The following is a 22861-nucleotide window of genomic DNA, read 5'->3' on the forward strand; positions in this document are numbered from 1 at the left end:
ACGATATTAATGGAGAGACAATAATAATACATGAGAACCCCAAAGCAGACAAATAATACTGGAGAACCCATAGCAAACTAAAAATACTGCAGACCCACAGAGCAGACAAATAATACTGGAAACCTCCAGAGCAGACTAAAAGTACTGTAGACTCCTCCTCCTCCCAGAGCGTGAAACTCCTAATACTGGAGACCCCCAGACTCCTCTACTCCCTGCACCACACTGCAGCTTCTGTCCTCTATATGCCGGAGCAGAGCTGTGACAGTAGTAGGAGACGATCCGGTAGTAGTACAGTACAGATGAGAACTACTTACCATTCCTGGGTCCTCTCCTGCTCCTTGGGCCCTTCTGCTCAGTGTTCTTAACGTGACACATGCAAACAGTGTCTGGAGTCAGGAACCAAGGATCTAGGAGCAGTGAGGACTTTTCAGCTGCACTCACTACTACCCAGCCTTTTGCATCAATAAACATTGCCATCAGATTTGGAAACGCTTATTGGACTGTGACTATCAGCAGGGTGCGGACCGCAACTCTTGGCTTCACATGTTGCATGTGGCCTGTCGGAACGGGTTGTGCACCCCTCTTCTAGGCTTTTAGTTGAGATTAATGTGTGTTGCACTTTATGGAGATGCTCAGCAATAAAGTTCCTGTGCTACAGATCTGATGAATAAGGCAATGGCATAAATGTCCACTTTTATCTCAGCACTGCTAGAGTGACCAGGAAAACAGAACTGGGGAGTTAAAGTCATGAAGTTGGTGACCATTTTGGACGAGATGGAGCTCTAGCTTAGGTTAAGGAAATTGAGAAGTCAGAGACGGAAGTTTGGCTTACCGACTCCAAAAATCACAAAACCACACCGGGGGGAACTAGAGAATGATCTGCAGAATGCCAGGGACTCAAATCATCCATTGCCAGACGTGTCTCCCTGCTTAAGCAAGTACAGATCCAAACCTGTTTGAAGTTTGCTAGAGAGCATTTGAATGTTTCAGAAGAGTATTTGGTGAATGTCATATGATCAGATGAAACCAAAGAAGAAGTTTTTGGTAGAAACAAAACTCTGCGTGTTTGGAGGAGAGTGAATACTAAGCTGCCTCCAAATAACACCACACCTACTGTGAAGCATGAGGGTGGCAACATCGTGCTTTCGGCCTGTTTCTCTGCAAAGGGACCACGACAACTGATCCGTGTACATGAAAGAATGAATGGGGTCATGTATTGTGAAGATGAAATGTGGCTGGGTCTTTCAGCATGACAATGATGCAAAGCACACCGCCAGGGCAATAAAGGATCGGCTTCGTAAGAAGCTTATCAAGGTCATGGAGTGGAGGGAGTAGGAAGTCCATTTTGCCCATCGACAGCCCCAAAACATCACTGATCTACAGGAGATCTGCATGGAGGAATGGGTCAACATACCAGCAATAATGTGTGCCAACCTTGTGAGACCTACAGAAAACATTTGACCCCTGTAATTGCCAACAAAGGATATATAACAAAGCATTGAGGTAAACTTATGTTATTGACAAAATACTAATTTTCCACCATAATTTGCAAATAAATTATTTAAAAATCAGATAATGTGATTTTATGTATTTGTTTTCACATTTTACCCTACATAGTTGAGGTCTACCTACGATGTCAGTTACAGGCCTCTTATCAAGTGGAAGAACCTGCACAACTTGTGGCTGACTAAATCCCCCCCCCCCACTGTACATAGTTTATATGGTTGAAAAAAAGACACATGTAATGGAAGCCATTCTATATTATAAAATAACACTCAATGTTATTTAGGTGTAAAAAGGCATCTAGACCCTTCTTGAAGCTCTCTGCTGTCCCTACTGTGACCAGCTCCTGAGGCAAGCTATTCCACAGGTTTACAATTCTTGCAGTAAAGAAGCCCTGTCGCCTGTATGCCTGGTGATCAAACCTTGTTTTCTCCAGGTGGAGAGTGTGTCCCCTTGTCTTTTGATTTGATTTAACCTAAAACAACTTACCACCATATATTTTGTATGGACCATTTATATATTTATTTAAATTAATCATGTCCAGTGTTAGTGGTCCCTTTTCAAAACTAAATATATCTTATTGTTTTAATCTTTCCACATAACCATGACCCTCCATACCCCTTATCCTTTTTGTGGCTCTTCATTGTACCCTTTCCAGCTCCATTTTAATCTGTATTTATTAAAAGTTATGTTTTAAATATACACTCACCTTTTTCTATGGTTCTGGTGTAGTCATTTTGGAGTCTACTCTATCCAGCTTGTTTGAATTTATTCCTACCTCTATCATGAATCAATAAATTAAATAACAGAAGACCTAGCACAGAACCGTGGGGTACACCACCTATAACTGGCGACCATTCCGAGTAGGGATCATTCACCACAACTGTCTGGATAAAATCCTTCAGCCAGTTTTCAATCCAATTGCAAATGATTCCTGCCAAACCAATAGGCCTATAATTGCTTGAAGTTCTAAAGTCCTTTTTAATTATTGGCATCATGTTAGCCGTGTGTCAGTCACTTGGCACCATACCGGTCATTAGGGAATCTCTGAAGACTTTAAAAAGCAGCACCGCAATAACAAGATCTTAGTTCTTTAATAACTCTGAGGTGTAACCCATCCGGTCCAGGAGCCTTGTACACATTAATTTTAATCAGCTTACATTGGATCATGTCTACATTCATCCAGTCTAGATTATTACAGGATCCATGACCGTCAGAACTTTTCTTGTGTTGTATAAATGATGCTTAAAAAAATCCAGTTAGTATGGATTTTTTTTTTCTCTTGGTCTCCAGTTACCAAACCCCATTTTCAGTATATAGGGGTTCCGACTGCTCTGACCTATTTTTTTATGTACTTCAAGTATTAGCATTGGTTTTGCTATCTTTGGCCACTTCTATTTAATTTTGTATTTTGGCTGATTTTATTTCCTTCTCAGCTTTTGGCAAATTGAATGCCTCAGGCGACTTCTTGAATGCCCTCTTTTTATCATTTATTGCCCTTTTAACTGCAGCTGTAAGCCACGCAGGGTGTAATCTACATTAGTGTTATCATACACAGTGTCTGATCCCAGTTTATATCCTGCAGTGCAGCCATAAATTCTGGGGAAACTTTAGAATTTTAAAAGTTTGATTTTCTAATTTGTGTTTTTCTTTTTATAGTTTATATCCATTTCCACCCATGTCTCTTAACAGTCTATCTCATGAAAATCTTACCTCTGCAGCACCTAAGAACATGGTGCAATGTAGTGGTGTTTAAAGTGAAGATTCCATTACTACCTCTCAATGCAACATTATTTCTGGCAAAAGTGATAATTTTCATCAAAATCATTTGCATATAGCTTTATAGCCAAGTCTATCCATTAACAGCGGGAATGCTGATATTTTATACCCTAGAACAGGTAACGGGTTCCCTTTGACTATTCGAATTTGGATTGTCATGTGGAAAATCTGTATTAAATAAGCACTTTTTTTTAGTGTATTTATGATATTTCTGTAGCGGATTTGTTGCAGACTTACATGCATTGTTTAATAAGTTGCATTTCTCTTGATCTGATGTCATGTCAAGCAACAATCTGCATCAAATCCAGACAATTTCCACAACGATAATAAAAAGCATTATCCACTTTTTCCAATTCACTGTAAGGCCTCATTCACATGGCCGTCTGGTGGGGGATGTATATGCGTCCGCTTATACGTCCCCATAGACGGCGGTACAGTGCTACACATGTGTGGCACCAATCCGTGCCAAGGGAAAAGAGAGCATGTTCTGTCTTTCCGTGTCTTCGGCAGTGCAGCGTTTTTTTTCTATGGAGGGGGGAGGTGTCACCTGCTTCTCTCCAGCGCACAGCTCTATGCCATCCGGGAGGGCATACAGCTGTATGGATGTATTCCAATGCTGTATTACACTGTGGATTATACTAAACAAAATAAGCATACAATCCACACTGTGTGAAGAGAATCAAAGATTAGGAGCATACCACCTTTCAAGATATTCTTTTTAGCATCTGATCCATGGAAATCATTTTAGAGCAGGTTTTTTTTTTTTTTTTTAAATCATCGAAGACAGGAAGTGGGGAGGGCATCTCCAACATGTGTATGAACCCTTAAAATAGGCCATTAATAGCAGACTCACAGTAGCCCGACAGTCAACACACCCATTAATAAACCGTAAAATGTATCATTCTTACGACTGATGCGGCTATTGCATATCTATGCAGCATGCATTGTATAGTGGCCGAACCAGGAACTGCAGTTAAATTAACTGCTGCAACAGCTTAAAGGGGTATTCCATACTGCTATAAATAAGTGAAAACAACAAAACTCAAAGTCATTAATCACAAAACAGAGCTTTGTTTGTTTTTATGATTCACTAAATATTAAGGGCTTTCTAAATTAGGTGGAGTTATATCCTGGATGGCCACCACCTACAAGTCCCATGAGCCCGCCGGTCTCAGTAACAGCTCCTCCATCATTTGCTCTAGCCCAGTAATGATCTAACAGACTGTCCTGCTCTGTTACCATAGTAATGATGTGCGTAACTGCAAACCCTGCACATTATCCCACCGAGATGGGTCTCACAACACTGGCCATACTGGATGCACTACAACCAAGCAACTACAGCCTAATATAGTGGTCATCATAAGCACTTCCCCAGGCATGTGCAGGACATGTGATATGAACTTGTGACTAGCAGCCATATTCTGCCCTGTGTGGCCTCCACAGGGAAAAAGTCACAGTGCTGATTAAAGGGCAAGTAGCATTTTAATTCTCCACTATATATATCCACAGAATTTTTAATAATCCATTTGAATGAGTTACGCTTATTCCTGGAATACCCCTTTAAGCACATGAACATTTTTTGACCATGGAAATGGATTTGTGTAATGGACAGACTCCAAGGCCAAAACACAATGCAGTTGATAGAAAAAAATACTTGCATCAGTGATAGATGTCCCTATTTGCCAAACAGTAGCACCAACAATACAAAAACTGTTCTGTCCACAGGTCTGTTTAAATTGACCAAGCATGTTTGTACAGGGGGGCTGAACATAGTAAGATATTGACTTCTCTATAGTGCAGCATCCTGTCTGCACTCATCAGACACCATGATGGCCTTTACATTCCCCTAGCTCTGTGCTGTTTTAAGTTACCAAAGATGCATCAGGAAGGCATCACATGGTCAGATAAAGACTGTTCCATCTCTGCCTACTTATCACATCATTCAGCCTTTCACAACACATTTCTCCCATTGCACAAAATAGACAATATTGTATAGGGAAGATTGGAGTCAATCTGAATATAAATATCACTGTAATTCAACTACAGTACAAAGATTCTTGGATTCCCTAGATTATTTATACTCTTCTCCGTGTCCCTTTCCAGTGATGCGATTTTAGTATAAATATGTATCCTATCCTATTTGTTCCTATGTGCATTTTCCTCCAGTTTGTATTAGCATGCACTTGGCTTGTGTTCATTCCATGCTCTCATACAAAACACACAGCAATTAATGAATGAGCAGCAAATAAACACTATACAAGGAGAGTTTTTAATGTTTTGTGCATAACTTTTTGGGGTATACTTTTGTTTCTGCTGATTGTTCATCTGTCCATTTTTCCAATGTATAAGCAGTACATACACAGATAATCTTACAATTCAATTATATGTCATGCCTTCTCTGAAAACAACAGAGTATGTGTTGACCTTTCAAGCTCGGTCATGCCATCTTCTTCCAAGCAGAAGGACTCGCTTATTGAGTATTATGATATGGGGGATGGATCAAAAATTTACAGAGTGCAAAAATTGAGGAAAAAAAACAACTTGCATTTTTGCCGTTCAATATGCAGCTCATAATGTTAATTGACTGGTTTACAAAAGTTAACGATGGGTTAAAATCTGCCAGACAGTGGTGGTGGTGGTGAAAGAGGAATTTTTCACGTTCTCAGCTGACATGGCAAACAAGTAATTACTGATGGGAAAAAAAAATGTCACTGAACACACCAAGTGGGTTTCGTCAAAACCAAAAAACATGCAACAATTGTTTTAAAACCTTTACTGCAATGTAAAATTGAAGTAAATGAGCAATTAGAAAGCTAATCAGTTTCAACTCCCTAAACCGCAAGAAAACAGAAAAAGAAACCTCCTGTGTGCATATTGTTTTCTAGGTCAGAACAGAAAGTGGCCACTTCACACTCATCGATTTGGGTCTCTAAATATTACTAAATAAGAGTCCATGGAAAGAAAATGTATGTTCACAGCATTTACTAGGCTCCTGTGCACAAATTTCTTTTTAATTACTTGTTGAAGCAGCAAATAATCACTTAATTTTTTTTTAATTTTGGCATTTACATCTCACAAATTTCCTCTAGGTCATAATCCAGTGTTACCGGGAAATGAGGAAAAAAAAAACAGAAACAAAAATAAATTCCAGGTAGCACAGGTTATTTTGCTATAGCAATGTTTACGTTAGACGGAACATGGAAAGCAGGGCATTACACTAAATTTCTGGATCTAAGTATACTAGTGAAGAAGAAATAGTATCTAGAGAAGTGAGCAGATGTTTTCAAAAGGAAATAAATGCCTGCATAAGCTGGAATTTGGTTGTAATTTGCTTTCTTTTAGCTTTACCATAATACACGCTGAACGCTGTAACTGCTCACTTGTAGCAGATTGATGCTTTATGTCCTAGCTTGTCTGATATTTCCCTAACCCAACCCACCCCACCCCTGACTACCTTACACCAAATATTGTGGATATGAGCCCAAATCATCCCAGTAAATCCAGTGAGCAAAGTTAGTGTAATGCACTGGTGTGAAGTGAGATAAAAAATACAGTCTCTTCTTTTCAATCGTCATCAAAGTTCTGCTGTAGGAGAAAGTTGGCCGCAAGATTTTCATTCTTCTCACATGCAAAATAAGCCTGTACCACAAGTCCTTCAGGGAATCCTAGTGCTTTTAGCTGGAGGGTAAAAACAGGAATAAAGTCAGGTGTAAAACAATTACAAGGTTACATGCTATAGAGTTTTTCATAATACAACCCCATGTAAGGCTTCCTGCTATTCACAGGCCCGTGGTCAGTTGTTTGCAGCTTGTGTGTCATAGGCACAAATGCCAATAACCGAAGGAGGGATAGCCCAAGCCACAAACTAAGACAGGAATAGGATTGACTGTATAATCTGCATCTCGGGCAGCCAGCCCATACGCATGGCTGTGTAGTTGTTGACACAATGGCTAGAACACCCCCACCCCTCCATTTTACACTCATGTGCAGGAGACTATCCTTAGGAAGGATTCACAGAGGCATGCCAGTGGACACTTGGTTTTTTCATAATATTTTCTTTTCAGGTCCACAAATAACCCCCCCCCCCCCACACACACCTTTAAGGTTATATGACACCTGGTTACCCAGCATTTGGCACTACCTTTATTTGTGCCTTATCCATGGATGGCACATTCCATAGTTTGTAAGGACACAGGTATAAAAGAAGAATGCAAGAAGTATTGATGTGAATAAAAATGAGCTTACCCTTTCTATAGCTTCTTTTTCCTGAGGTGTGACTTGAATGTAGTTCATATGACCACTTCCAGCCTCAGCTGCTACTCCTCCACTGCCGCCTCCTCCTCCTCCTCCTCCTCTGCCACCTCCCTGTCCGCCCGATTCTGGGATGGGATCATTCAACATCTGAATGAACTGTTCTTGATGTTGACTAATTTGCTGTCGATGAAGAAAACAAAGATTACAATGTATCTGCATCCCCGCATCTGTCCATGGATACACAGGTTTCCCAAATAAGACATGAATCTCAATGCCATCAATAAGGAAGTTACCTGCAGTAATGAGGGATTTTCCCGTCCTATCTGCTGGAGAAGTGCCGGTAATAAAGAGGGACTCTGTTGAATAATTTGCCTCATCTGCGTAAATTGAGGCTGATTCTGCAAGAAAGCAAGGGGATTTCCTAGAAATAAAATAAATAAATATTGTACATACATTGCACATTCAATACCACAAAATGATGAAAAGAATTTGTTTTAGTATAAAACCAAAATATTAAGAATTAGTAGAGATTGTCTTGGTGAACTTTATATGCATGCATAATTTATATTGTGCACATAAACTTACTTTTCCTTGTGAAATTATGCTAAACCTTACCTCCAGTGGAAGGTGTAGGTGTAGTTGAAGTTGCCCCTGCCCCAGCTCCAGCTACTGCTGGGAGAGGCTGAGTAGGAGCACTACTGACTGCCTGTGGAGGATCAGCAGCTGCCTGACCTTCTCTGTCACTTGGGATTCCCTAATAGAAGAAAATAAAATAGTTAAAAATATCAATAACTGTTAAACACGCTGGCATTTCGTATACAAAAAAACCCCAGATTTCTTAAAAAGTTGAAATTATAATAGATGAGAAGACTGCCGCTCTATCGATTCTGTCTCCTGGGCAAACATGTGGGAAACCGTACCCTTTAAACACCAGGTCTGCTTCCTGGGTAATTACCTCATACCCAATTTATGCCTGCAATGATGCCACGCCGAAGAATGGCATTTCACCATAAAGAAGCAGAGATAGCAGGCAAGCAGCATGGCATCCAAAAAAAAAAAAAAAAAAAAAAAACAGAGGACATTCTATGAAGCAAGTCGCTCTGTTTATTAGCCTGATTGAAAAGGTCAGAGAGCCCCTAAAATGGTAACAATGAAAGAGTCTGCTCATTCCGCAAAATGACAGCGTACCCAGCTCGGTAACTTAAAGTATGAAAAAGTTAGTGTCAGAATGTTGCAAAACAAAGTTTTGTACAAAAAGTGTATTTTCAAAAATCCATTAAAACCAAATAAAACTAAAATTAATTTGGTATCCCCGTCATCATACTGACCCAAACAAAGAACTGTCCTATACAGTGTACAGTAAAAGCCGTAAAAACAAAGAAATTTTTTTTTCAATTTCACTACAATGAAAAGAGCATGCTTACCATGAGGAGGTATTCCACAGCCCTATCAGGATTGTTGAAACTAGCTCGAAGTGCTGCAATAACTTGCTCTCGGTCATAGCCCATAGACATTATCTCTGTTACCATATTCTCGTATGACTGTCCTGTAACTGCAACAAATGAAAAAGTGCATGAATCTCTGGATAGTAGGAATTATCAGAGCCTCGTACACAATTTTTGATAAACACATATTGTCAGCATTTTTATGCACCTTTTGGAACAGGTAAATAGATTCTATATTAAAGTTTCACTGATTAAAAGTTTAAGAAATCTGAATTTTTATGCTTTGTAAAGTCCAATTTTGTAACAATTCCAAAAAACACTCAATAACAATTCAGTGTGAGCAGTATATGAAAGCCATAGAAAAAGACTTGGACAGTGACCAGCACTTTTCTAGAGAAGCATTTAGCAAAGGCCCAACATGTTTGGCCCTGTATCCTTCAATCTCATTTTAGTGCTTCTCCATTCCAAATTGGAGCATGAACCTAGAAACTTCTACCACATACATAAGAAATCCCTTCAAAGTTGGAAATACAAGGACGGTTTTCTACTTCTTCCAGTCACCAGGAATGCTGTTATTTTGAGCTGGTGACCGGGTCCAGTATCCCGAGTTTTAAAATGCCTTTTTCAGCATTCTGAATCAATTCAGTACTTTATTTCACATTACCTGGCTCACTGTCAGGTCAGAAGCATGTGGAGAGTCCCAGGTGAGGGGGGGCAGCTGCAGCCTGGGTGTGTGCCGCTGTCAGTCTCCTCTCCTCCCCACTTCCTGGCATTGAGCAAGCAGGGATGGAGCTGATGTGCAGGAAAGGAAGAATGCTTTCACAGCCACACAGAGAATGCTGTGGTTTCCCATCCCTCAGGACTTGCCACACAACTGCTGACAGGGAGCCAGACAATGTGAATTAAACTTGTATAAAATACTAAAATGATTCAGGATGCAAAAAAGGCATTTTTTAAATGAGCATAGCATAGGCCACTGGAACCGGTCTCCACCTAAAATCACATTCCTGATTGAATCATCTGCATCAAAAAACCAACAGAAGCCATTAGTCTCTCCATGTTAAATGACCTGAAAAAACAAGTGGTTTAAACGCTACCAGATTTATTTATTTATTTAGTGGGGGAATTTATCTAGGTAGAGGGTGGAAGAAGTATGCCCTGCGCAGACACTCTGCCGCTGGGCATGGTCCCTTCACACGGACTTGGCACCAAGGGGAAGTAAGGAGCTAAATGGTCGTAATTCCTGATCACATGTATGCTAGAAAACTCATAACCAAGCCCTGGTAAATCTGCCCCAGTGAACCTGTGGAATAGTCTAAGGAGCTGGTCATAGCAGGGATAGCAGATAGCTTCAAAAAGGGACTAGATGTCTTTTTACATGAAAATAACATTGATGGTTATACAATATTGAATTCTGTTCTTCCAAATTCCTTCTCTTCTCACCCATACTCCCAGGTCTCTGGTTGAAATCAATGTAAACAAGTCTTTTCAGAAAGGACCAAAACTCTTGCAATACCTCACAACATGCCTGTGATTCTAAGCAACGTAACAAAAATCACAAGAGTGCGAGCCCAGTCATGTGCAGGTCATGCTGAGTGAATAGGAAAAGCGTTTTTAGTGGAAACATGACGCCTAACATTTACAAAAATACTTTCCAGCTGTATCCTCAAGTAACCCCATATTATAGGTCTTTATAGAATTCCTAAACAACTTGCCTCCAATAAGAAAATATAAGAAAAAGGCCAAATACAGAGAGACTGATGAATACACAGGAATTCACAGACTAACACAAGATACTAAGGACTCAATATACAGAATTAATATTCATTTACATTTGTTGTGTTGGGAAGGGGAGATACAGGTGAACCCGAAATGGAAAAATCTGTGCTTGCATGAATATTAACCATAGATGTTACACTACTAGATACGATAAGATGGGGCAGCATTTTGTAAAGAGAAAAGTTTTAAAGGAGTTGTCTCGGTACCTGCCTGTGTCCTGCGCTGCCGTCTCCCCGTGACCTCACCCACGGAACAGAGCTACCGGTCTCCTTTTAAAACAGGGGCACAGAGAGACTGCAACATCGGACACCGGGAGGGACCAAGGAGGTAAGTACACGTTTCCTTTTATTTTTAATAACTCTCAGACAACCCCTTTAAGAGCCCCTTCATAGTGCCAATATGTGTAGCAGCAATCCCAGGGATATGAAGGGTCTATTGTTAAACAAGACAATGTTTTCATCTCTAAGAAAAAAGCACATACAAAACAAAAACTTACCTAGTGCACTTGTCGCATCTTCAAAAAGTGAAGGTCGAGAAGAATCACTGGGTATGCTAAAGTAAGAAAAAAATGGAATTAAAAAAAACATCTTTAATTGTAAAGTCTTGTGATTACAAGAACTTATTATAGTCTTTGGGCAAGATTTATCACGTGCTGGTGTATGATAAGTGCCCTGCCCCTCCAGTGCCACTAAATACATCAAGAGAATTAGGCCTCCCGGCGGACAAAGCTATTGCAGCTAGCATAGTTTTGTGCAACAAGCATGCAAACCATTCTTCCATGTCTCCTCCTCCCCCTCCCCCCCAGCACAACTCCTTGACTTGGACCCGGCGTAAAGAGATTATAATTGTAATGCTTGTAATTGAGAGCCACAATATAATCCATCAGACACAAGTGGTATCAATGTTATATTTTAGATCTGTCCTCCAATATGAACAGTCTTTTACATTAAAATAAATGACTAGAGGCCCATTCACATCTGCAATCATGACATCTAGTGTTTACTCTATAGGCAGAAAGATTGGCAAGCTGGATAAATTATTAGTGACATTTACTGACCAGACTAAGTACAAGAGGACACTCTTCTGGACTCAGTTGGACAGTAAAAGTTTATTGATTTTCAGGCATAAACACTAAATATGTAAAAAACACAAGATGTGCACTTGAAGTGCAGCAATTAATTGGTAATAATAGAACAGTGTGAGAATATAGCCAAAAATGAAAGGGCAGCAAAACCATGAGTATACATACCTGCACTCAGTTGAAGGACTGACTGTTTCATCAGGACTTTCTTTCTTCTCTTCAGGCTTAACCACCGTAGGAAGAATGGGTGGGATAGGGTCTGCTGTAAGTGGACTAGGTATAGGGACATTAGGAAGGGGGTAAGGGTTAGGTACGGCAGAATTGGCTCGAGACATTGGTGTGTATGACAAGGGTGGTGATGAAGGGGCTGTAATAGTAATAGTGCTGGCAGGCAGGGATGGTGTTGGTGCAGGTGCAGAAGAACCAGTTGGAGCCTTTGGCTTAAAAAAAAAAATATATAAGAAAAATAATTAATCACATCCAATCTATCAAAACTTATTACACTTGATAATGTGCTCTAAGTTATGAAATGAATAATTACAATAATTTTATTGAACAATATTACTTCCTATGAGCTGTTCATAAGTATCTCATATGCAAATATTAAAGAAAATCACTGCATTTGGGCTGTATTCATTAATGCTGTTGTGTAGCTTCCAATAGGAGGAACACAGTCCAATGTTTATTAGGGGATTTGGTCCTGTACTTTTAGTAATAATAAACCTTGATACTTATTTAAATGAAGGGCAAGCCTCTTGGCTCTGGCTATTACACACAACACCCCTCTATGTTGTATGTTACAGAAGCACAGAGTTATGTGAGGGGGGAGTGCAGAGGTATCAGGTTGGTTAGAATGGCTACAGTCACATCTATGGTTAGCAGTTTATTTAAAATAATGGATTGTAATCCTAATAAATGTATTAACTGATAAAGATACTTTTAGTAATGGATACATTAACTGATCTGTTCTAAAAAAATAAATAAATTGATAACTGATATTGACTGAAAGCTAACTTCCGTTTTTTTTTTTGTTTTAAAGCCATAATTTTTTAAAATTATCATTTTGCTAATCACGATAAGTTTGAAAACCAGATTGATTAGCTGATAGTACAAACTGATACAAAACAAGACCGTCTGTCTTACATAGAAATCAATGTTAAATTAATTTAGGAAGAGTGTCTTCCATTAGCCATCAGTTACTTCAGATGGACAAAATAGTAGACTCCATCATAGGTCAATCAAAATTAATGAAGAGAAATAAAAATCTGTTGATTGAAACTGCAAAGCGGTAGGCTGAACACAGATGTGAGCTAGTCCTTACAAGTGCTTAGGGGGGTCATTTAATACACAGAGCTGAGGAATGCCACCCCAGAGCAATTGCACTCGATTTAAATAAATATCAAGGTTCATTTTTACTAAACATACAGGGCCAAATCCACGAAAAGTGGTAGCTACCCAGTAGCGTTAATGTTGCATACAGCCACAACACAGTGATTTCCTAAAACACACATCCATCTTACTTACTTTTGTCACCATGACCACTACAAAGTTTTTCTCATCAATTTTGTATTCTTTAAGTGCTGTGTCATCATTAAGGATTTTACCTTGAAGAAAGAAGCAGAATGGTTATAAAATGGAAATTTGCCAAAATGAAACAGAAAATCACTGCAGTGGGGCCGATAACACAATGGTCCTATAAGAGCTCTCTAGTGTCTGGAAGACCCATATGGCAGAATCAAATCAAGGTCACCTTCTGCCAAGTAAATGGCAACTCTATAGGGCATAGGCTCAACACAACACCCTACAAAACAACAAATAAGATTAATGCGAGCTAGAATATGGCAAAAAAGTTTATATTAAAAAAAATTAAAGGGAACCTGTCAACACAATCTTCACAAATACAGCTAGTGGCAGGTTCCCAAAGAACCATAGTAATCGACACCCTTTTAGCTAAAATTGTTGCCCTCAGATTACCATATATTCAACTTTATAATTTTACCAGGCATCCAAGGATGTCTACAGTGATTCAAGGTGGGTGTGGCCTCCTTGAGATGAAATCCACCAGTTCCTTCCCAATGCTTTCTCTTCATGCAGAAGTAATGTCATGTGACATTATCACAGGTCCTTTAGCCTCCTAACATTACCAAACTGTACGCCTAGCATAAATCTCATGAAATCGCAGCAGCCTCCTTGGAGGATGGAAAGAAGTAGAAGTCTGTGCAGGCTGCTGCAATTTTTTTTTTAGGTGGTCAGATATTTGACACAGTTTGCCAATGTTAACAGGATAAAGGACCTGTGATGATGTTACCCTGGTCATATGACATCGCTCTATAGATCCCCAGATACCAGGCAAGTTTATAACTCTGATTTTATAGGGATGTGAGGAAAATAATTTTTAGCTCAAAGAAGGCTGCAGTAATGGGGCTAAATGGGAACCTGCCACTAGCTGTGTTTGTGAAAAATGTGGTGTCAGGTTCTCTTTAATTGAGCTACTGATCATAAGAACCATAACAATATGGGTTGTACCCTCAAGTGAAAGAACAGTCAATAACTCTTGTGATCTGTGGATTGGGGACATCTTTTTTTGACTGAAATGCCTTTATCTTTTGTTTATTTGCAGCCTCGTGTTAAAATATATACAAGAATTAATTTCATTCTGCCCCTAATTTGAATGTAATCCAGTCAAATCGCCGCCAGCAAAGCTGCCGGTGGCTTCAATGGGCTCCGCTATGACCGAAGACCCGAGGCAGTCTCGTTTTAACCATTTAATTACAATGTGCGATTTGCACATTGTAATGAATGAGGAAAATCCCCATATTCTGTCATACTGTAGTATGGCATTATATGGTAGAATCAGACTACCTAAGGTTAAGTACCCTAGGGGGTCTGAATAATAGCAAAAGAACCTAAAAAAGAATAATAAAAAGCTAAAAATTCAAATCACGCCCTTTCCCTAGAATTGAGTTAAATATAAATAGTAAAAATCATAAACACATTAGGTATCGCCGCATCCAAAAATGCCTGATCAAAATTTAACTTTTTTCACTGCGTTTAACCCCATAACGGAAAATGGCGCCCGAAGTTGCAAATGGCACTTTGCCATTCTGAAAAATATTGAAAATTCAACAAAAAGTGATCAAAATGTCGTAAAGTCCACAAAATCGTAGCATTGAAAACGTCAAAAGAAGTCTCAACAAAAATGACACCACCCACAGCTCCGTACACCAGAGTATAAAGTTAGTGCCAGAAGATGCCAAAATAGAAAAAAAATTTGTACGGGAGGTTTTCATTTTTGTAAATGTATGAAAACATAAAACCTATACAAATTTTCTATCCCCGTGATTGCACCGACCGAAAGAATAAAGTAGACATGTCATTTGGGGCGCACAATGAAAGCCTTAAAACCTAAGCCCACAAGAAAAAAGCGCAAATGTGGTTTTTCACCATTTTCACTGCATTTGGATTTTTTTTCCCCGCTTCCCAGTACATGGCATAGAATATTGAATAACGTCACTATGAAGTGCAATTTGTTTTGCAGAAAACAAGCCATCACAGAGCTCTTTACGTATAAATATAAAAAAGCTATAGATTTTTGCAGGTGGAAAGTGAAAAAAAGTTAAAATTTTTTAAAAAAAGGCCAGTTCATTAAGGGGTCAAAGGAAATCTACCACCAGCAGAGGTCACACTAACATTTTGCCAAAAGGGTAATAATACTCATCTCACCGTTTGAGGAGTATTTTTAGCTGAGGAGGAGTATGACTATTTCAATAATACAAACTAGTTGTATATATTGTATCTTTTGGACTATAAGGCGCACAAAAAAATCCTCAGATTTTCTCAGAAATCAAAGGTGCCCCTTATATATAAACCATACTTACAGACAAAAGCTGCCTTAAACTGTGCACAGGTCTGCCACCTGCTGGTCATTCCAATATAATTATGGGCAGCACAGTGGATCAGTGGTTAGCACTACAGCCTTGCAGCACTGGGGTCCTAGCTACTAGTAGTTTTATTAGATTGTGAGCCCCATGGGGACAGGAAATAATTTGGCAAGCTCTGTGCAGCACTGCATAATCTGTGTGCACCATATAAATAAAGGAATAATTAAAAATTGTGTGTTAAAACTTACCTTGCACCATGACAGAATCCCATGTTTAGTCCTAGGGGTTGGGCTTTGGTTTGGAAGCATTTCAAAAAACATGTGACTTATCTGTGCTGCAGACTGCTCAGCTCTCAGCCCCCACCTTTGTGCTCCTGTACAGCTCATTCCTCTCCCACTAATATCAGCTCAACATGCTGTGAACTCTGTAAAGGAGCAGGAGGGAGGAGCTGTACAGAGCCAACCAGTCTGCAGCACAGACAAGCCACATTTTTTTTTTTTTTTTTTTTAGTCCTAGGGTTTGGGCTTTGGTTTGAATCCATTTAAAAAAAAAAACATGTGACTCGTCTGTCCTGCATGGATTTCTCCACGGTCAGAATCAGAGTAATCAAAGTCGTGCGATATAACGAGCGTCTGTGAGACATTGAAAGATTTCTATTCAATGAAATTTTTAAAAAAAATTATCCTATGGAACAAGCAGAGATCTGGATAACCCTCAAAAATGAATTATACAAAAGAAACTGTATTTGAGGAAACTGGAAGACCTCTTAAGGACAGTTTTTTTTTGCTAATTTTTCACTCTGGACCTTCAAAAATCCATAACTTATTTTTCCGTGTACAAAGCTGTGCGAGTCCTTTTTTTCTACATAACAAATTTATTATTCCCTGCCTTGAAATTGGCAAAAAAACCCGCATTCTTGTGGGCTCAGTCTTTATGACTTTCACTGTGCGCTCCAAATAACACCTCTGTTTTATTCTTTGGTTTAGTATGATCGCGGTGATACCAAATTTATATAGGTTTTATTGCCATTTTATTCTGACGCTAATAACTTTTTCCTAACATAGAGCTGTATGAGGCGTCATTGTTTGTGAATTTTGATTGTGCAACCTTTTGATCATTTTTTTATGTTATGTAAAATGGTGTAAATGTAGCGTTTTCACCATTTGGCCGCATCTGGCATTTTGAGAGACGGCAATACATAACATGTTAGATTTTTACTGTTTATAGTTCAATGGAAAGGGGATGATTTCAATTTTTAGGTTAACAGTTTTTTTTACTATTTTTTTTAGACCCCCCTAGGGTACATTAATTCTACTGTAATGCAGTATGTGTCATTTTTACACAGTATTCATTACAATGAGCCACTGGCTTATTGTAACGAAACTGCAGAAGCCATGCAGCCTCGGGTCTGATGGAGACCCACGGCTGTCATGGCAACCGATCGCCGCTCAGCCAGTGAGCACTCTTCATATAGCCACGCACATATACAGAGCGTGAAGGGTTTATAGTTTAGTCCAGTGTACAGATTTGTAAATTGATCTAGAATACTACAAAAACAACACTAGTGTGAACAGTGAATAAGTAAATGTTCATTTTTCTTATACGGGGGGACCATTAACTGTACTTACCTGCATAAATTAACTTTTGCCCAGCAACAGGAAATGCATCCTTTCCCTTCTCTTGTTCAATTTTCTCTTTCAAAGCTTTGACCTATAACAAATGGATATGCAGTCAGACTATGACAGCACAGTATTAGAAACTACAACAGCAAGATTTAACCCTACTAGAAATAAAGAGTGGAAAAGGTATATAGGTTTTACACATTTTAAAACACCGAGTGATAGATCCAGGCACTGTGATAATCTTCTTATATTTGTTATCCACCACCCTTCTAAATTCAAATTTAAAAACTATGCTAACAAGTCTGAGGGGTGTTAGCAGAGCCTCTAAATGCTATAGTTCCATAAGCTGTTACAATAAGTAGAACATGTCTCCCTCTGCCTATGTAATGTAGCAGCAGCAGGAAACGCAGGAGAAAAGATGACCTGTTCTGCTCATTCTAACAGCCCGTGAAGCTAGAGAAATGAGGGGCTCTGGAAAGTTTTGTTTGTAAGGAAGGAGGCCATGGATGATAAATAACATTATCACAGTCACAGTGCCTGAATCTAAGAGTCAGTGTCCCTGGTTTATCATGATGAATTTTGATGGTAGGTTTTCTTGTCAGACATTAGATCACTTGCTCTGTAAATAAATGCTTTATATGGACAATGTTACCCTCAGATGCATTTAAATGACTCACTGTGTAACAGATCTATGACTTACACAAATCTGATTGTTGCAATCTAATCATGCAACCACCTACGTACAATTTCAGAAAAAAGTACATATCCTCATCGGCTTATCTTTTACATATAAACAACAAGACCCGCCCCCCAGTGCCATCCATGCAGAGGCTGGTGGATGTGATCACACGACCCTTTATTAGTAGCTATTACGAGACAGTGTGCACCACTAATTATTATATAGACAGCAACAAAGTATTTACAGTTGGCTCAAACATACTATTCTTAAGGCAAGATTCAAAGAACCAGCCCCTTTAAGCACATAAATGAGCATATATTGTATAAAATATTACACTAGTTGCCTAATCTACTCTATGTTGTGGACGTTAGGGATCATAGATGCACAGGATTATTGCCACAAAACAGTATGGACACAGGTCTGATCTCCATTAATCTCCCAACTGCAAAAGGTGACCTTGTGTCATGTGTAAGGTCCCTTCCACACTTGCATTGCATTTCACGTCAGAGTTTGATCAGGGTTTGGTCAGTGAAAAACGCACATTTTGCATCAGAGTGCAAACAGTTTTCAGTCAGAGTTTGTTCAGTGTCTCAGTTTCACGCGCGTTTTTGATGCAATTGCAATGCAATTTCAATGCGTTTTTTCACGCGCAGAAAATGCGTGTGAAAAGGACTCGGGACTGAGGTCTATCTTTTCTATGGCAACTGATGTGTGAAAAACGCATTGCACTTGCATTGGACTTGCATGTGTCTCAGTGCAATGCATTTTTGATGCGTCTCCATAGACTTGTGTTGTGCGTTTTTCACGCGCGTGACTTGCAAAAGTAGAGCATGTCGAGATTTAAATGCACGTTAAAAAAAACGCACGTGTGTGCGTGAAATAAAATGCAAGTCTGAAAAGTCCCATTGGTTACAATGGGTCAGAGTGCAATGCAAGTTCTGCGCGTCAAAAACGCAAGTGTGAAAGGGGCCTAACACACACACACATATATATATATAAATATATATATATATGCTGCAGTGTTTTATCTACAATCAATACTCAATAGGAAGGAGGTTACCCCAGGTCCCGTGTGTGAACTTTGATGCCCCACTCATGCAGCGAGCACATTCCGCTGTGCTGAGGGAGGAGGGTAAGAGTGTAAAAGTCGATAAAGCCTGATCACAGAGGAGTTAGTGTAGGCCCTCGGGCTCCTTAGCATATTTTTAAAAGTTGATTTTAGGAGGTAGGAGGCAGTGGATAACAAATACGATTTCAGGTGTTAGTGTCTGGATCATGCTTGATTTTGATGGCAATTTCTTTTAAAGGGGTTTTCCAGACACATAAAAGTTACCCCTTATCCACAAGATAGGGGCTAACTTGATGATTGGTGGGGGTCTCAATGATGGAACCCAACTGGTTCATAAAAACCGAGCCCTTTATTACTAAGGAAAAACATTGTCACTTGCTGCAATGCATTTCTAAGTGCAATGAAAACACAACCAAAGATGTACCTGGACACAGGGGTAGATCATCAATATTCAAATGAACGTGTGTATTTACATAAATGACCAGCAGCATCTCACAGATCTGTCACCGAGGTGAACACTCACTCCGGCTTCCAGCACTTGCCCCCAGACCATGGCTGATCTCTCCTGACTACAGGCATGAGTAGAGATGAACAGACCTGATGTTTGGCATTTCGCCAGCCAAACAGCCAATTCGGCAAATTGACTCCCCTAGTAACTAGCAATGTCTGATTGCTCCCCTGGTGAGGTCCCTAAACCAAATACAGGTCCATATAGCAGCTGTAAGTATAATTTTATGTGACTTGAAGGAGTTGTGGGTGATCTAGTGTGCAAAATCATCCCTTTCAAGGAAAATTTGGTAAATTGTATCATGTTTAGTACTATAATATGGAGCCAGCACACATTGATCAGCTTTCCCTAGAATTCATGCTGGCGAGGGTTTGACACCCAGCACTACATGTCAGGGATCTCACCAATGACATACGGACATGGAATACCAATCCCGGTCAATATCGTTACAGGAAGGAACGTGCACCCGTGGGGCTACGTGTTGTGATTATCTTTAGTAGGGCGCAGTTTGTATCGTTACAGAAAGGAACGTGATCCTGTGGGGCTACCATGTTGTGATCATCTTTAGTAGGGTGCAGTTTGCATGTGGGGCTCCCTCTGTCCCCAGCAATGGCAGTGACCAGGCCTCAGTGTAGTAGTTTTACACACGTGGTATAGGACACAACAAACAGAACCCTGACATCACAGGCTGGTTCATGTAAAGGGGGGTATAGGTGAACAATGTGGGTGCTACCAAGGGGGGGGGGAGACCAGGGGAGCTTATCTTATCCATAGACTCTGGAATACTCCCTGGTACACAGCAGCAGGTCATGTGCAGGGTAACTACATATGAGCAGGGAGCTGGACGTGTAGTTCCTGTCAGACCTCACACTGGAGCTATGCGCGCCACATCCACAGCGCCACTACCGCGCACACCACGTGGTCACCGTCACGTCCACGCCCCCCGGTCACATGCTCACCATCCAAGAAGCAAACAGCAGCCGAGAACGCGCACGAGTCCACCAACCCCCTCCTCACTATTAACCCGATCGGTGCTGCAGCGCCTACATCGTCCCCGAAACTGTCAACAGGCCGCCTGCCCCATGAGCAGTTGTAGGAGCCTAAACGCCGCATGTAGCGCGGCCTCCTTCTCACAGACAAGGGAGGCGCCGTGTGCCTCCTCCGGCCCCGCTCCCTTACCGTCTCCTCGCAGTCGATCTCTATCTTGAAGGTCTGCTGCTGCAGTGTTTTCATAGTAATCTGCATGGCGGCGGCGCAGTATGACCCTCCCGGTCCCGCTGACTCTGCTCTGTTCCGGCCTGGTAGACCTCAGCAGCAGCGAGCTGTTTCCTGGCGGCTACACTTCCGCTCTGTCTCCCTGCAATGTCCTGCAGCGACGGCTGCTCTGTCGCCTTGTGATCTCAGTGTCGGGCGGGACTCAGATGCCCGGATATGCGGTCCTCTAGATGACGGTTATTTCGCTGTCTCATCAGCACGGCCTGTCCGCCGCCATCATGACTCCGCTCACTGCCAGGCGCGCGGGCCGAACTACGCATGCGCACGCTTCACATGGAGGCGGGGCGAGTGCCTGGCGTATGGGCGGGGCCTGTAATGATATGACGAATCTGCAAGCAGAGGACATCGCGCTGTCAGTGGTGGTGAGGAGAGGCCTAGCTTGCCGCAGCGTCTGTTACCAGGTGTGAACGTGGCCGTTCACCACGTCCGCACAAAATGCAGGCTTCTAGTCAGCAGGTGATTCTCGTAGGATGCTGCATCTGCGGGCCGGCCAAGTGTACACAGGCCACATCCCTTCTTGTAAGACACATCATAGAGGATAATATATGTGGCATGAAATAGACCAGAGGGGAAATCTGCCTGATAAATACCTCTAGCTCACACTAATCTGTGTAAACAAGGACCATGTAAAGTGAAACCAAGAAAGAGGGCCACAAGATGCACCATATGTATGTATAGCCCATATCCGGACTGTCAATAAAACAGTTGCCCCCCTCTCCTCATCATATACACGTCAGCTGCTGCAGAACATCACAATACACACCTCAGCTGGTGCAGGACCTCATAATACAAAGCTTAGGTACCACAGAAAGTGAGCAGCAGGTCTTCCCCCAACCCCATAGTGCTCATATTCTGTAATCCCTCGTTTCTAGCAGAAAATAAGGCTCTAATTTTACAATTTAACCCCTTAATGACGCAGCCAGTTTTTACGGCCAATTTTTGTCAGCTCCATAGAGATTAATGGAGCAGAACAGTTATACGAGTCAGTCTGCTACATTAGTCTGAGGAGCAGCGAGGGGTCCCTCAGACCACTCGTTTTTGCATTCTGGGGGGGGGGGGGGGGGGTGTCTCAGCACTGAGACCCCCACTGACCAGCAAGTTAGGACCCATCCCGTTGATAGGGCCTAACTTGTCTTCGTGGGAAAACCTCTTTACACTCACACAGGAACATTTTTTTTAATAATATCCAATTGAAGAAATGTTAACGTATGGCAAATGAATTAAATTTAAATGCCCAGATGGGAATACCCCTTTGGGGGAAGAGGGAATTTGTGTGGGCTGGGGATCTCTGCCACTGGGGGTAACCGGGTTTCAGCCTGTGGGGGAGAGGGCATGTGGGCTAGGGGTCTCTGCCTGTGTGGGAAGGGGGGCATATGTGGGATGGCGGTCTCTGCCTGTGGAGGAGGGGGCATATGTCTGTGCTGGAGGTCTCTGCATGTGGGGGGATGGAAGAAAAGAAGTTTGTGCACCCCTGCCTTTTTGAAATCGAAACTACAACAAGCACTCATTAAGTTAAGGTATGTAAATGGAAAATGTCAGGTAAGAAGTACAGCCAAGTTCTAATAAACATACAGTTGTTAGAGGAAACATTACGACCAGATGGGGCAGGTTCACTATGGAATGAATGCAACAGATCCAACCCTTAACACCTTAAGTGACAGCACCGCCATCTTGGATCAACTTTATTCTATCTACTTTCAAAAAGTAGATATAATACTGCAATGCTATTGGCCATAATGAATTTACCAGAACATTCTCTGAAAAGGTTAACTATTTCTTCTCAGAGGCCTTGCTTATACTAATTTCCCTGAGAAGAAGACTGGGCAAGTCAAAACAGGAGATAAGCAAGTGCTAGAATCAAAATATATGACAAGAGTAAAGGACAGACTCACTTCTCATTAAATGTCAAAGGGAATTAGCTGGCAAGCGAGCAAACAGGTTACATTAAAATGAAGTTTGAATCATGGCATTAGCTGGACAGTGCTT

General features: G+C 40.9%; 1 protein-coding gene across 1 annotated transcript; it reads right to left on the reverse strand.

Moving 5' to 3' along the window:
• Positions 1-5532: 5532 nt before the first annotated feature.
• Positions 5533-21141, reverse strand: RAD23B (RAD23 homolog B, nucleotide excision repair protein). The gene is made up of 10 exons (XM_072153573.1): positions 20780-21141; positions 17351-17432; positions 13366-13445; positions 12010-12281; positions 11257-11312; positions 8961-9088; positions 8152-8290; positions 7830-7957; positions 7528-7716; positions 5533-6960 (listed from the first exon to the last, which is right to left on the reverse strand). Exons 1-10 carry the CDS (start codon positions 20843-20845, stop codon positions 6847-6849), a joined length of 1254 nt encoding a protein of 417 aa, XP_072009674.1. The 5' UTR covers positions 20846-21141; the 3' UTR covers positions 5533-6846.
• Between the last annotated feature and the right edge of the window lie 1720 nt (positions 21142-22861).

Source organism: Engystomops pustulosus, chromosome 1, assembly GCF_040894005.1.
Source record: "Engystomops pustulosus chromosome 1, aEngPut4.maternal, whole genome shotgun sequence".
NCBI lineage: Eukaryota > Metazoa > Chordata > Amphibia > Anura > Leptodactylidae > Engystomops > Engystomops pustulosus.